General features: G+C 41.1%; 1 protein-coding gene across 1 annotated transcript in view; it reads left to right on the forward strand.

Moving 5' to 3' along the window:
- The window catches only part of sez6l (seizure related 6 homolog (mouse)-like), a gene marked incomplete at both ends in the record, with an annotated part of 60,620 nt that overhangs the window by 15,189 nt on the left and 30,509 nt on the right, over nucleotides 1-14,922 (forward strand). The window contains 1 exon segment of the mRNA XM_080509863.1: nucleotides 14,505-14,530. Within this exon segment, the coding sequence (XP_080365989.1) occupies nucleotides 14,505-14,530 (26 nt within the window).

Genomic DNA, 14,922 nt, shown 5'->3' on the forward strand with positions numbered 1-14,922 from the left:
GGCGGCAAATGATGGATTGTGATTCCGGGGAGAGATTTGATACGGCTGCCTGGGATTAGAGTGACAATTTGGATTTTCAGTGCGACTGAGTAGCGCGTGCACAAAACTCGCCGCCACACTTTGCCTTGTCAAAGTCACTCAGAGCAGATTGGCACAATCAAGAGTGTCTTGCCGCCAAAGCCTGCATAAAAAAGGTTAATATTTCAGTTCCCATTTGCCTCAAAGCTTTACGCTAAGCCGGCGCGCCGCTCCCTCGTCTATCTGCCTTTGATACAAGGATCCCGCTGAAGCAGGTCTGTCGACGGCAAAAGGGTGTGTGTGTGTGTGTGTGTGTGTGTGTGTGTGTGTGTGTGGTAATCCACGATGCTCGCGGCGGCGCTGATAGCTGCGCCTGTCAGGCTGTTGAGTCGCCGCGTTTGTCTCCGGGCTGCAGGCGAGCCGAGCATGCTGGGATTGAGAAGATACGTCCCGTCTCGTCTCTGCGATTGGCCTGTGATCCAGCCCAAAACTACCTTAAAATACCCCCAAAACTACCTTAAAATACCTCCAAAACTACATTAAAATACATCTAAAACCAGCCCCAAACTACCTTAAAATACTTCCAAAACTACCTTAAAATACCTCCAAAACTACCTTAAAATACCTCAAACTACCTTAAAATACCTCCAAAACTACCTTTAAACTACATCCAAAACTGCAATAAAATACATCCAAAACCAGCCCAAAACTACCTTAAAATACATCCAAAACTGCAAAAAATACATCCAAAACTACCTTTAAACTACATCCAAAACTACAATAAAATACATCCAAAACTACCTTAAACTACATCCAAAACTACCTTTAAACTACATCCAAAACTGCAATAAAATACATCCAAAACCAGCCCAAAACTACCTTAAAATACATCCAAAACTACAATAAAATACATCCAAAACTACCTTTAAACTACATCCAAAACTTCAATAAAAAAACATCCAAAACCAGCTGAAAACTATAATAAATCACATCTGAAACCAGCGCCAAACTACCCTAAAATACATTATAAAAAAACAGCCCAAAACTACAATAAAAATACATCCAAAACGAAAGTTTGCCCATAACTATGATAAAATACTTTAAAACCAGTGCAAAACTGTCTTAAAATACATCCAAAACCAGCTCAAAACTATAATAAAAAAACCATCCAGTTGCAGTGAAGCAGGTCTGTCGATCACAGAACTGTCTCTGTGTGTGTGTGTGTGTGTGTGTGTGTGTGTGTGTGTGTGTGTGTGTGTGTGTGTGTGTGTGTGTGTGTGTGTGTGTGTGTGTGTGTGTGTGTGTGTGTGTGTGTGTGTGTGTGTGTGTGTGTGTGTGTGTGTGAGCACCGTTGTTGTGGAAACGGACCAAACGCCTGCAACAGTTTCGTGTTTTTACTTAAAATATTCATTAAGAAAACAAAAAAATGCAACTCACGGCTCAAATATGTAAAACGAACGAGGGGGACGATATTAGACGCGCTAATCCGCGGCGCCGCGTTTGTCTCCGGGCTGCAGACGAGCCGAGTATGCTGGGATTGAGACGCTGCTCTCTGATTGGCCGTCGGTCTGAGCTGCGAGGATCGACGGTGCAGCGCTCCAACGCTCCAACGCTCGGGGGAGGGGGGGTGTTGATTGATTGATTCCTGTCACGGGGGGGGGTGCGTGTGCAGACTCCTCACACCAGCCAAAGCTCCTCGGAGCTTTTGAAGAAATTCACGGTCCGACAGTTTTGCGGCTGCGCGATGAATTCCAAGGCTGAGGAGAGACGACGGCGGCGGCTTCCTTCCAGACGACGGCTGCCGGTCACGCTCTGATGTGGACCACGCTGGTACGTGTCAGACTCAACCACTGTTGCAGGGAAAAAGAGAGAAAAAAAAAAGTTTTTTTTTTTTCGCTCTTCGTTTTAAACCTCCATGAAATCAGCCACAATATTAAAACTGGTCCGACATTGTGGAGGGAAAAGTTTTCAGCCAGAGGATCCCTGACGAGTCGTTGATCCCTGGTGGAACCTGGAGGCCGAGTCAGCACTTTGAGGTGTTTCTCAAGCATTTTATCTTCACCCAAAACCAGTCCAAAACTACCATAAACTACATCCAGAACCAGTCCAAAACTACCATAAACTACATCCAAAACCAAACCAGTCCAAAACTATCATAAACTACATCCCGAAACAGTCCAATACGACCATAAACTACATCCAAAACGAAACCAGTCCAAAACTATCAAACTACATCCAAAACCAAACCAGTCCAAGACTACCATAAACTACATCCAAAACCAAACCAGTCCAAAACTACCATAAACTACATCCAAAACCAAACCAGTCCAAAACTACCATAAACTACATCCAGAACCAGTCCAAAACTACCATAAAATGCATCCAAAACTAAACCAGTCTAAAACTACCATAAAGTACATCCAGAACCAGTCCAAAACTACCATAAATTACATCCAGAACCAGTCCAAAACTACCATAAACTACATCCAGAACCAGTCCAAAACTACCATAAACTACATCCAAAACCAAACCAATCCAAAACTACCATAAATTACATCCAGGACCAGTCCAAAACTACCATAAACTACATCCAGAACCAGTCCAAAACTACCATAAACTACATCCAAAACCAAACCAGTCCAAAACTACCATAAAATGCATCCAAAACCAAACCAGTCCAAAACTACCATAAACTACATCCAAAACCAAACCAGTCCAAAACTACCATAAACTACATCCAAAACCAAACCAGTCCAAAACTACCATAAACTACATCCAGAACCAGTCCAAAACTACCATAAAGTACATCCAAAACCAAACCAGTCCAAAACTACCATAAACTACATCCAGAACCAGTCCAAAACTATCATAAAGTACATTCAAAACCAAACCAGTCCAAAACTACCATAAACTACATCCAGAACCAGTCCAAAACTACCATAAACTACATCCAAAACCAAACCAGTCCAAAACTACCATAAACTACATCCAAAACCAAACCAGTCCAAAACTACCATAAACTACATCCAGAACCAGTCCAAAACTACCATAAAATGCATCCAAAACTAAACCAGTCCAAAACTACCATAAAGTACATCCAGAACCAGTCCAAAACTACCATAAATTACATCCAGAACCAGTCCAAAACTACCATAAACTACATCCAGAACCAGTCCAAAACTACCATAAACTACATCCAAAACCAAACCAATCCAAAACTACCATAAATTACATCCAGGACCAGTCCAAAACTACCATAAACTACATCCAGAACCAGTCCAAAACTACCATAAACTACATCCAAAACCAAACCAGTCCAAAACTACCATAAAATGCATCCAAAACCAAACCAGTCCAAAACTACCATAAACTACATCCAAAACCAAACCAGTCCAAAACTACCATAAACTACATCCAAAACCAAACCAGTCCAAAACTACCATAAACTACATCCAGAACCAGTCCAAAACTACCATAAAGTACATCCAAAACCAAACCAGTCCAAAACTACCATAAACTACATCCAGAACCAGTCCAAAACTATCATAAAGTACATTCAAAACCAAACCAGTCCAAAACTACCATAAACTACAGCCAAAACCAAACCAGTCCAAAACTACCATAAACTACAGCCAAAACCAAACCAGTCCAAAACTACCATAAACTACATCCAGAACCAGTCCAAAACTACCATAAAATGCATCCAAAACTAAACCAGTCCAAAACTACCATAAAGTACATCCAGAACCAGTCCAAAACTACCATAAATTACATCCAGAACCAGTCCAAAACTACCATAAACTACATCCAGAACCAGTCCAAAACTACCATAAACTACATCCAAAACCAAACCAATCCAAAACTACCATAAATTACATCCAGGACCAGTCCAAAACTACCATAAACTACATCCAGAACCAGTCCAAAACTACCATAAACTACATCCAAAACCAAACCAGTCCAAAACTACCATAAAATGCATCCAAAACCAAACCAGTCCAAAACTACCATAAACTACATCCAAAACCAAACCAGTCCAAAACTACCATAAACTACATCCAAAACCAAACCAGTCCAAAACTACCATAAACTACATCCAGAACCAGTCCAAAACTACCATAAAGTACATCCAAAACCAAACCAGTCCAAAACTACCATAAACTACATCCAGAACCAGTCCAAAACTATCATAAAGTACATTCAAAACCAAACCAGTCCAAAACTACCATAAACTACAGCCAAAACCAAACCAGTCCAAAACTACCATAAACTACAGCCAGAACCAGTCCCTCTACACTGACGATGTGTGAAGGCAGGTCATGATGAAATGTGATTCACTGCTGATTCGTCAACAATTCCCTGGACTTCATAAACTACCCTGATCGTAGCGTTGAACAAGTTCTACAGTGGAAAGATGTTCTTCCACATCTGGTTTTCCATCGCTGCCCAATCCAATGCTGGGGTGTTTGACCTTTGACCCTTCGGCCGCCGCCATGGATCCATTTCTTTCTTCGATCGGACGTCGTGAATCAAATTCTTCAGGCGTTTCCATCTTTTACAGACGATTCCTGTCGGATATTTTTCCCTCAAAGCGACGACGTTTGATCGTTTTCTCACAAAGCTGCTGCTTCAAAATAAAAGAAGATAAAAAGAGAATAACAGCGGGGTCGTCGACCGAGAAGGTCGACTGCGATCGATCCACGTCTGGCTGCACATCCTGGACTATATAACTCCTCGTCCTATATATCAATACATACGTATATAAATATATAAATATATATATAAAGCCCATAATAGACATGAGGGACATGTAAAGATGGAAGAATGTGGATCGGCTGCTTTTAAAGCGCATAAAGAATTCTGTACGGTGAGAGCTGGAGCGAGGCTGTTCTGGACGGGTCGTTTAGAAATCTCAACGAGGAGGAAGAGGAGAAGGAGGAGGAGGAGGAGGAGGAAGAGAAGATTATTAATTGACTTTTCACACAGAACAGAAGTTTGTTTTGTTTCGCTCTATATTCTGTTGCTCTCCGTGTTGACATTTGGCTCATGAACACCTCCAGGTTCAAGCCCCTCCCCCGCCCCCTCGGTGACCCCCCCCCCCCACTCTCTCTCTCCTCCACCCCTCAGTGCTGCTCGCTCGCCCTTCTTTCACTATTGATGGAGGCGGCGGAGAAGAGACACGTCCACCTTTTCTTTTATTTATGAATAAAAAGCTGAGAGCTGCGCATACCTGCGAGAGACACACACACACACACACACACACACACACACTCGATACTGTGAAATACTCTCACAACGTAGTACTGCCATTTTATCGACAGTATTGTATTAGTTTAATGTTGTTGTGTAGTAATTGTAATAGTAGAAGTAGTGATATTAGTAGTTTTCGTGGTATTTATATTAGTAGTAGAAGTACTGATATCAGTAGTAGTAGTTTTTGTGGTATTTATATTAGTAGTAGTTGTAGTAATAGTAGAAGTAGTGATATTAGTAGTAGTAGAAGTACTGATATTAGTTGTAGTAGTTTCTGTGGTATTTATATTAGTAGTAGTTGTAGTAATAGTAGAAGTAGTGGTATTTATACTGGAAGTAGTTGTAGCAGTAATTGTTGTAGTAGGAGTAGTTGTAATAATATTGGAAGTAGTAGTAGTAATTGTAGTAGTAGTTTTTGTGGTATTCATATTGCTAGTAGTTGTAGTAGTAATTGTAATAGAAGTAGTGATATTAGTAGTTTTTGTGGTATTTATATTAGTAGTAGAAGTAGTGATATTAGTAGTTTTTGTGGTATTTATATTAGTAGTAGAAGTAGTGATATTAGTAGTTTTTGTGGTATTTATATTAGTAGTAGAAGTAGTGATATTAGTAGTTTTTGTGGTATTTATATTAGTAGTAGAAGTAGTGATATTAGTAGTTTTTGTGGTATTTATATTAGTAGTAGAAGTAGTGATATTAGTAGTTTTTGTGGTATTTATATTAGTAGTAGAAGTAGTGATGTTAGTAGTTTTTGTGGTATTTATATTAGTAGTAGAAGTAGTGATAATAGTAGTTTTTGTGGTATTTATATTAGTAGTAGAAGTAGTGATATTAGTAGTTTTTGTGGTATTTATATTAGTAGTAGAAGTAGTGATATTAGTAGTTTTTGTGGTATTTATATTAGTAGTAGAAGTAGTGATATTAGTAGTTTTTGTGGTATTTATATTAGTAGTAGAAGTAGTGATGTTAGTAGTAGTAGTATAAGTAGTGATATTAGTAGTTTTTGTGGTATTTATATTAGTAGTAGAAGTAGTGATGTTAGTAGTTTTTGTGGTATTTATATTAGTAGTAGAAGTAGTGATATTAGTAGTTTTTGTGGTATTTATATTAGTAGTAGAAGTAGTGATATTAGTAGTTTTTGTGGTATTTATATTAGTAGTAGAAGTAGTGATATTAGTAGTTTTTGTGGTATTTATATTAGTAGTAGAAGTAGTGATGTTAGTAGTTTTTGTGGTATTTGTTTGTAGTAGAAGTAGTGATATCAATAGTTTTTGTGGTATTTACATTAGTAGTAGTTGTAGTAATAATTGTACTAGTAGAAGTAGTGATATTAGTAATTTTTGTGGTATTTGTTTGTAGTAGAAGTAGTGATATCAATAGTTTTTGTGGTATTTACATTAGTAGTAGTTGTAGTAATAATTGTACTAGTAGAAGTAGTGATATTAGTAGTAGTAGTGGTATTCATTTATATTAGTAGGAGTTTTATAACAGTTTTATTTCAGAACATGTAAACAAACATCAACACATCAGGAACGTTGGTGAGAGAGAGAGAGAGAGGAGAGAGAGAGAGAGAGAGAGAGAGAGAGAGAGAGAGAGAGAGAGAGAGAGAGAGAGAGAGAGAGAGAGAGAGAGAGAGGAGAGAGAGAGAGAGAGAGAGAGAGAGAGAGAGAGAGAGAGAGAGAGGAGAGAGAGAGAGAGAGAGAGAGAGAGAGAGAGAGAGAGAGAGAGAGAGAGAGAGGCCCCCACCCCCCCAGAGAGAGAGAGAGAGAGCCCCCCCCCCCCCCCAACTGGAGGCATGCAGGAGTGTGAGGAGCGTTTCAATGACTTGTGGCTGCGAAGGAAGTCACACTGCAATGTTTCTGCTCAGCCAAGCGGCACACACACACACACACACACACACACACACACACACACACACACACACACACACACACACACACACACACACACACACACACATTAGTATGACTGCTGCGTACTCGTTAAGAGACCTCATTGACTGTACCCCCCCCCCCCCCCCACACACACACATGACATTTGCACTTAATCCAGTCTTAATTCTTAATCTGAGCTCTAAAACCTCTAAGACCTTCAACCCTTCGTTCATCAAACTCCTGAAAAGAAGAGAAAATGTTGCGGCTCCTGGAAAAAAAAAAAAAAAAAAAAAAAAATGTCTTCCTCTTCCTTCTTTTCTTTTTCGGGACATTTAATCCTCCTGGGGATTAAATGTTTTTTGCGTAAGAACACACACACACACACACACACACACACACACACACACGAAAACTTCTCTACTTTTTCTTTCCGTTTGTTCTCCGCTACACACGTGCACGCTCTCGCCACACGTGCACGCTCTCGCCACACGTGCACGCTCTCGCCACACGCGCAAACGGGAGAAAATACAACTTTTCGTAAAGTCTCCGCCTCCGTCTCCATGGAAACGGAGGAAAACGCTCTCTCCCCCGAAACCCTGCTGCTGCTGCTGCTGCACGTCGTCGTAGCGACCAGTTCTTCTCGCACACGCTCAGTAGAGCCAATCAGAGGCGTCTCGACCCCCGGGCTTATGTTCCCCTGGGACCTGGTGCTTTTATTTTGACGGTCACCGTATTAAACAATCCAATTTGTTCGCCTGTCTAATCAAGTGTCCGTGTTTCCCCCCCGGTGTGGATGTTTAGAACTTACTGTTCTCTGCTGCTTGTGTTGTTGTTGTTGTTGTTTTTTTTCAATTACAAAACCAAACAACTGGTTTTTTTTAGACGTCGGAGGCTCTTTGCTCAAAACTGATCCGAGGCAGATCTTTGTACATTTTTCACTAATTTATTAACTGCCTGACATTAAAGTCCTAATGAAATGAAAATTCGACCTCCAAAACACTCCAGAGACATTTTCTATGCCAACTGGCTGAAGGATAAAATGTTAAAACACGGCAATCTGCGAGAAAATAGCCGATAAATGGCGCTATTTCCTCTGCTGGGCGGAGCTTCTGACAATAATAGAGTGACATCACGAGTTGTGCACACGCCCAAGTTGTGTTTACATTATGGAGGATCAGAGTTTTGACCACGAAGAGGCTGAATTTAACCAGATTTCATCATCATCGTGAAGAAGACAGAGAAGGTGGTTCTGCCATCAGTGACCCCGTCTGGAACATGTTTGAGAAGTAGAAGACGCTTCGTCCTCCATTCGTCCTCGTCTCCTCGCCTCAGCAGCCGCCAGTTTTCACCTTTGAGGCTTTGAGGCTCCGGACTTTTGGCAGAACGACCGGCTTCCTGGATCCAACACGTCCAAGAGCTTTTCCCACTGCGGAATCACCGAAGATGAGTCCAGGTATTACTTTATCGTCTACTAGCCGCCTGAGCTAGCGGCTTCCGCTAGCCGCCCGAGCTGGCGGTTCCCGCTAGCCGCTAGCCGCCCGAGCTAGCCGCTCCCGCCGCCCGTGCTCCTTTTCTCCTCTCTCGGTCTCTTCCAGGCTCAATCTTTCATCAAGGCTCATAAAACGCCGACTATAACTTCAAAACACTGTAAAAACTTGGATATTTAAGAGGAAACAAGCCGATATAAACACAACAGATCGAGATCTGCACAACTCTTGACGTCACACATAGGCTCCGCCCACAACGGCCCATGAAGAAGAAGGATTCCCCCGACTTCCTCGGCTGGAGATTGAAAATTCAAATAACTTTATTATGCGACAACCGTGGCGGGGCAGAGTCGGAGGAACCTTACAAGTAGAACCCCAACTGTCGTTTTTTTGCAAAGCGGTGTTTTACATTTCACTGGGACTTTAAGACGTACTTTGTTCAACGCTCAAACTACTGTGTTTTTTTTATCCTCGTTTTTAGTTTCGCTTTTGAAGCGAAACCCTTCCGGATAGTCCTCCTTTACTCAGCCTGGTTTTATTTCTCCCCTTCCAACATTTCCGACTTGTAAATGGACCAGTTATTTGCAGCTTCCAGGTCACGTTGGGAGACTTCAAAAGCGGAATCAAGGGTGAATTTTGTTTTTTGTGGCAGAAATCAGGCTTAGAAAAAATGTTAATAAATAAATAATGTAGACTGAACAAATGTGAGAGTAAATTACAGGCAAAAAAAAAAAAGCCTCACTGGTAAATTTTAATAGTGATGTTTTATTTAGCGGGTGCGTTCTACAGTGAGAACGTTTCCCCATCAGGCCGCGGACGCAGAGCAACAAAGCGGCATGAAATGAAAGTACAGAACTTGAATAAATACTCTTCCCTCGCTGCAGCAGGAAAGAAAAAAAGAAAAAAAAAATCAAAGCTTGTGTAACTTTCTGTCTGCCGCATGACGAGAGAGAGAGGGAGAGAGATGGAGAGAGAGAGAGAGAGATGGAGAGAGAGAGAGATGGAGAGAGAGAGGGAGAGACTGTTCAATCTGAGTGTTTGAGACAAACAGTGTTTGACGGTGGAATCGGGAGCAGTAGAGGTTTCAGAGATGAGAAGAATCAAATCGGAATCATGAGAGATGATGTAGAACGCAGTAGAAATGATGTAGAATGCAGTAGAAATGGTAGAACGTAGTAGAAATGGTGTAGAACGCAGTAGAAATGGCAGTAGAAAGCAGTAGAAATGATGTAGAATGCAGTAGAAATGGCAGTAGAAATGATGTACAACGCAGTAGAAATGGTAGAACGCAGTAGAAATGGTGTAGAACACAGTAGAAATGGTAGAACGCAGTAGAAATGGCAGTAGAAATGGTAGAACACAGTAGAAATGGCAGTAGAAAGCAGTAGAAATGATGTAGAATGCAGTAGAAATGGCAGTAGAAATGGCAGTAGAAATGATGTACAACGCAGTAGAAATGGTAGAACGCAGTAGAAATGGTGTAGAACGCAGTAGAAATGGCAGTAGAAATGGTAGAACGCAGTAGAAATGGTGTAGAACGCAGTAGAAATGGCAGTAGAAAGCAGTAGAAATGATGTAGAATGCAGTAGAAATGGCAGTAGAAAGCAGTAGAAATGATGTAGAATGCAGTAGAAATGGCAGTAGAAATGGTAGAACGCAGTAGAAATGGTAGAACGCAGTAGAAATGGCAGTAGAAAGCAGTAGAAATGATGTAGAATGCAGTAGAAATGGCAGTAGAAATGGTAGAACGCAGTAGAAATGGTAGAACGCAGTAGAAATGGCAGTAGAAAGCAGTAGAAATGATGTAGAATGCAGTAGAAATGGCAGTAGAAATGATGTAGAACGCAGTAGAAATGGCAGTAGAAAGCAGTAGAAATGATGTAGAACGCAGTAGAAATGGCAGTAGAAAGCAGTAGAAATGATGTAGAATGCAGTAGAAATTGCAGTAGAAATGGTAGAACGCAGTAGAAATGGTAGAACGCAGTAGAAATGGCAGTAGAAAGCAGTAGAAATGATGTAGAATGCAGTAGAAATGGCAGTAGAAATGATGTACAACGCAGTAGAAATGGAAGTAGAAAGCAGTAGAAATGATGTAGAACGCAGTAGAAATGGTAGAACGCAGTAGAAATTGTGTAGAACACAGTAGAAATGGCAGTAGAAATGGTAGAACGCAGTAGAAATGGTAGAACGCAGTAGAAATGGCAGTAGAAATGGTAGAACGCAGTAGAAATGGCAGTAGAAAGCAGTAGAAATTATGTAGAATGCAGTAGAAATGGCAGTAGAAATGATGTAGAACGCAGTAGAAATGGTAGAACGCAGTAGAAATGGTAGAACGCAGTAGAAATGATGTACAATGCAGTAGAAATGGTAGAACGCAGTAGAAATGGTGTAGAACGCAGTAGAAATGGCAGTAGAAATGGTAGAATGCAGTAGAAATGGTAGAAAGCAGTAGAAATGGTGTAGAACGCAGTAGAAATGGTAGTAGAAACGATGTAGAACACGGTGGTTTTGGAGATTTGGGCCTCGATTGAAGAACTCGTATCCTGTGTTTGATCAGAACTGCAGACAAACACATCCATCACGTGTGTGTGTGTGTGTGTGTGTGTGTGTGTGTGTGTGTGTGTGTGTGTGTGTGTGTGTGTGTGTGTGTGTGTGTGTGTGTGTGTGTGTGTGTGTGTGTGTGTGTGTGTGTGTGTGTGTGTGTGTGTGACCACTGCTGCAGTTTTCACTTTGTCGAGCGAAATGACAGTTTTATTTTATTTTATTTTTTCTTTATTTATTTTATTATATTTAATTTTATATTTTAATAGCTTTTTTTAATACATTTTTTAATTAATTAATTAATATAAAATGTTCAGAGCAAATCAAGAGGAATTTATATATATTTACAGTGGAAATAAATAATAATTTTGGCTTCACAAAAAATTACAATATGACTTAATATTTTTGCGCGGTAGAATAAAATGGAAAATGTGTCCCATGAAAATTAAAATGTTACAAAAAAAAAAAAGAAGACCGGGAGGGTTTTGATTGGTGACACTGAAGTAATTCCAACGCAAAGTCCTCAATATATTTCTGGTAATGGATTTTTTTTTTTTCTAAGCCGGGTTTATTTCATCAGCATGTTTTGACGTTAATTAAAGTGGATTTTTTTCAGGCCTGGAAACTGTTTCCCCTCCGACTTGTTCAAACTTCTGGACGGATGAAACACACACACTTCATTTATTCTCATTTAACAGCAGCAGATGAGTACAAGTACGCTTCTGTAAAGGAGGGAGGAACATTTACTCTTGTCAGGAGGGAAATATTGAGAGAATATTGAAGATGAAGAAAGCAGGTTTCAAATCCACACTGGAAAAAATGAAGAAAAACCCCCAAAAAAAGTCGGATCCAGTTTTAGTTGTTGACGTTTGTCTCAATGAACCTTCCTGAAGTAAAATCCTCATTCCTCGTCCCGACTCGATCGAACGTCGTCGATACTTTGAACTGCAAGACGCCATCTTGAATTTCCCAGAAGCCCCGGCGGTCCGGCGGTCTGACCTCGGCTCCCTGGGTCAGGAAGTGAAATGAAGCAGACGGGCTGCTTTTTTTTTTTTTTTTTTAATGTTCGTTCGTTCTGTTCGCTGGAACAAATACGAGCGTTCACGTAGAATTCAGTCGTTGGAAACACAATCGAGGATAAAATCGGTGACGAAAAGAGAAAGAGGTGAAAAGAGACGAGACTCGATGAAGGACGAGTCGATTGTTGTTCTCCGAACGTTTGTCTGCTGAGTTTAGAAAAGATTGAAATACAGGAGAGAGAGAGAGAGAGAGAGAATGAGATGAGAGAGAAATGAGAAGAGAGGGGACGAGAGATAAATGAAGGAATGAGAGATGAGAGAGGGAACAAGAGAGGAGAGAGAATGAAGATTAGGAGCGAGAGAGGAGAGGGAATGAGAAAAGGAATGAGAGAGGAGGGAAGAATAAGAGATGAGAGGGGACGAGAGGATTGAGAGATGAGAGAGGGAATGAGAGAGAGGGGGGATGAAAGATGAGAAGAAGCGAGAGAGGAGAGGGAACGAGAGATGAGAGAAGAATGAGATGAGAGGGGACGAGAGATAAATGAATGGGAGGGAATGAGAGAAGGAATGAGAGATGAGAGAGGGAACGAGAGAGGAGAGACGGAATGAGAGATGTGAGAAGGAACGACAGAGGAGAGAAGAATAAGAGATGAGAGGGGACGTGAGGGAATAAGAGATGAGAGGAACGAGAAAAAGGGAGGGAATGAGAGAAGAGATGAGAGAGGGGATAAAAGATGAGAAGGAGCGAGGGGGGAGAGGGAATGAGAGATGAGAGAAGGCTGAGATGAGAGGGGGTGAGAGATGAATCAAGGAATGGGAGGGAATGAGAGAAGGAATGAGAGATGAGAGAGGAGAAGGAACAAGAGAGGAGAGAGAATGAAGATGAGGAGCGAGAGAGGAGAGGGAATGAGAGATGTGAGAAGGAATGACAGAAGAGAGAAGAATAAGAGATGAGAGGTGACAAGAGGGGATGAGAGGAATGAGAGATAAATGAAGGAAAGAGAGGGAATGAGAGAAGGAATGAGTGAAGGGATGAGAGCGGAGAAAGAATAAGAGGAGAGGGGATGAGAGAAGGAATGAGAGATGAGAGGAACGAGATAAAAGAAGGAAAGGGTGGGAATGAGGGATGAGAGGAACGAGATAAAAGAAGGAAAGGGTGGGAATGAGAGATGAGAGGAACGAGATAAAAGAAGGAAAGGGTGGGAATGAGAGATGGGAGGAACGAGATAAAAGAAGGAAAGGGTGGGAATGAGGGATGAGAGGAACGAGATAAAAGAAGGAAAGGGTGGGAATGAGAGATGAGAGAGGGAACAAGAGGAAAGAGGAGAGGGGATGAAAGATGAGAAGGAGCGAGAGAGGAGAGGTAACAAGAGATGAGAGAAGGGATGAGAGAGGAGAGAAGAATAAGAGATGAGAGGGGACAAGAGAGGGAATGAGAGATGAGAGGGACGAGATAAAAGAAGGAATGAGAGAAGGAATGAGAGAGAGAGATTAAAGTTTCTTCATCAGGCTGAAGACGAGAAGCAACAGTTTCTGGAACTTTCTGTCTGTTCCCTGTGATAAACACACACACACACACACACACACACACACACACACACACACACACACACACACACACACACACACACACACACACACACCCTGAGGAGCAGCAGTAACGGCCTTCAGCTCGGCGTTTCTCTGCAGAGTCTTCATCACCGGATCGTTCCGGATAAATCCCAGGCAGCACGTTTGTGTAACTCGACACTGTATCGTTTTCTATACTATCGTTTTCTACACTGTATCGTTTTCTACACTTTCGTTTTCTACACTGTATCATTTTCTACACTGTATCGTTTTCTACACGAGTCACAGTCGTTTGGTAGTTTGACGCTCAGATTTGCTCGACAAGCCGGGATCCCGTGTTTTGTTTTTTGTTTTTTTATCGCAAGTTGAAAATGGCGTCGGAGGAAAGAAGAGCAGGTGGTGCTCGGTACTTCCAGGAAATGGTTTGTCGCCTCAGGCGACACTCTGAAGTACTTCTGTGTCTCCGCAGTGGAAGAATGTCATAAATAAAAACAAAAAATAAAAAACAACAACCTGGCAATAAGTTTCACACTTTCAGGTTTATATGAGCAAGTCTGGAGAAAGTGGGGAAAAAAAAAAATGCTGATGACGCGTGTTTTTTTGTTTCGTATGCACACGTATGCATCATTACCGTATTTGCTGGACTATAGTTCTTAGTTATTTGGCCGAGTCGTGGAAAAATGCGCATCACAAAATGACAAATGTATTTTTCCCCCTCTTTGTGACGCCTTTCTTTTTAACAGGTGTGACCTATAGTCCAGGAAATACGGTAATTTGTGGTTAGTACATATAAAGGGATGTTTCACTACCATATTTTCTGGACTATAAGTTGTTTTAAAAAAAATTGTTTTTTCATGCCACTTATAAAAGGAAACAATACATATCCAAATATACAGTTTATATCATCTGTGAAATCTGCAAGAGTTAAATGCAAATTATACATGTACTTTTCTGCTTTTCCTTTTTAAACATGTCTTATAATCTAGAAAATATGGTATTTGCTTCACTACCGTATTTTCTAGACTACATTTCTGTTTAGATATTTGGGTGGTCGTGTGTAAAAATGCTAAAATGTCCATCGGGAAATTAGAATGCAGTTTTAACAGATGTGACTTATAGTCCAGACAATATGGTAATTCATGGTTAGTACACACAAAGGTA

Source organism: Blennius ocellaris, assembly GCF_963422515.1.
Source record: "Blennius ocellaris genome assembly, chromosome: 15".
Taxonomy (NCBI): Eukaryota; Metazoa; Chordata; class Actinopteri; order Blenniiformes; family Blenniidae; genus Blennius; species Blennius ocellaris.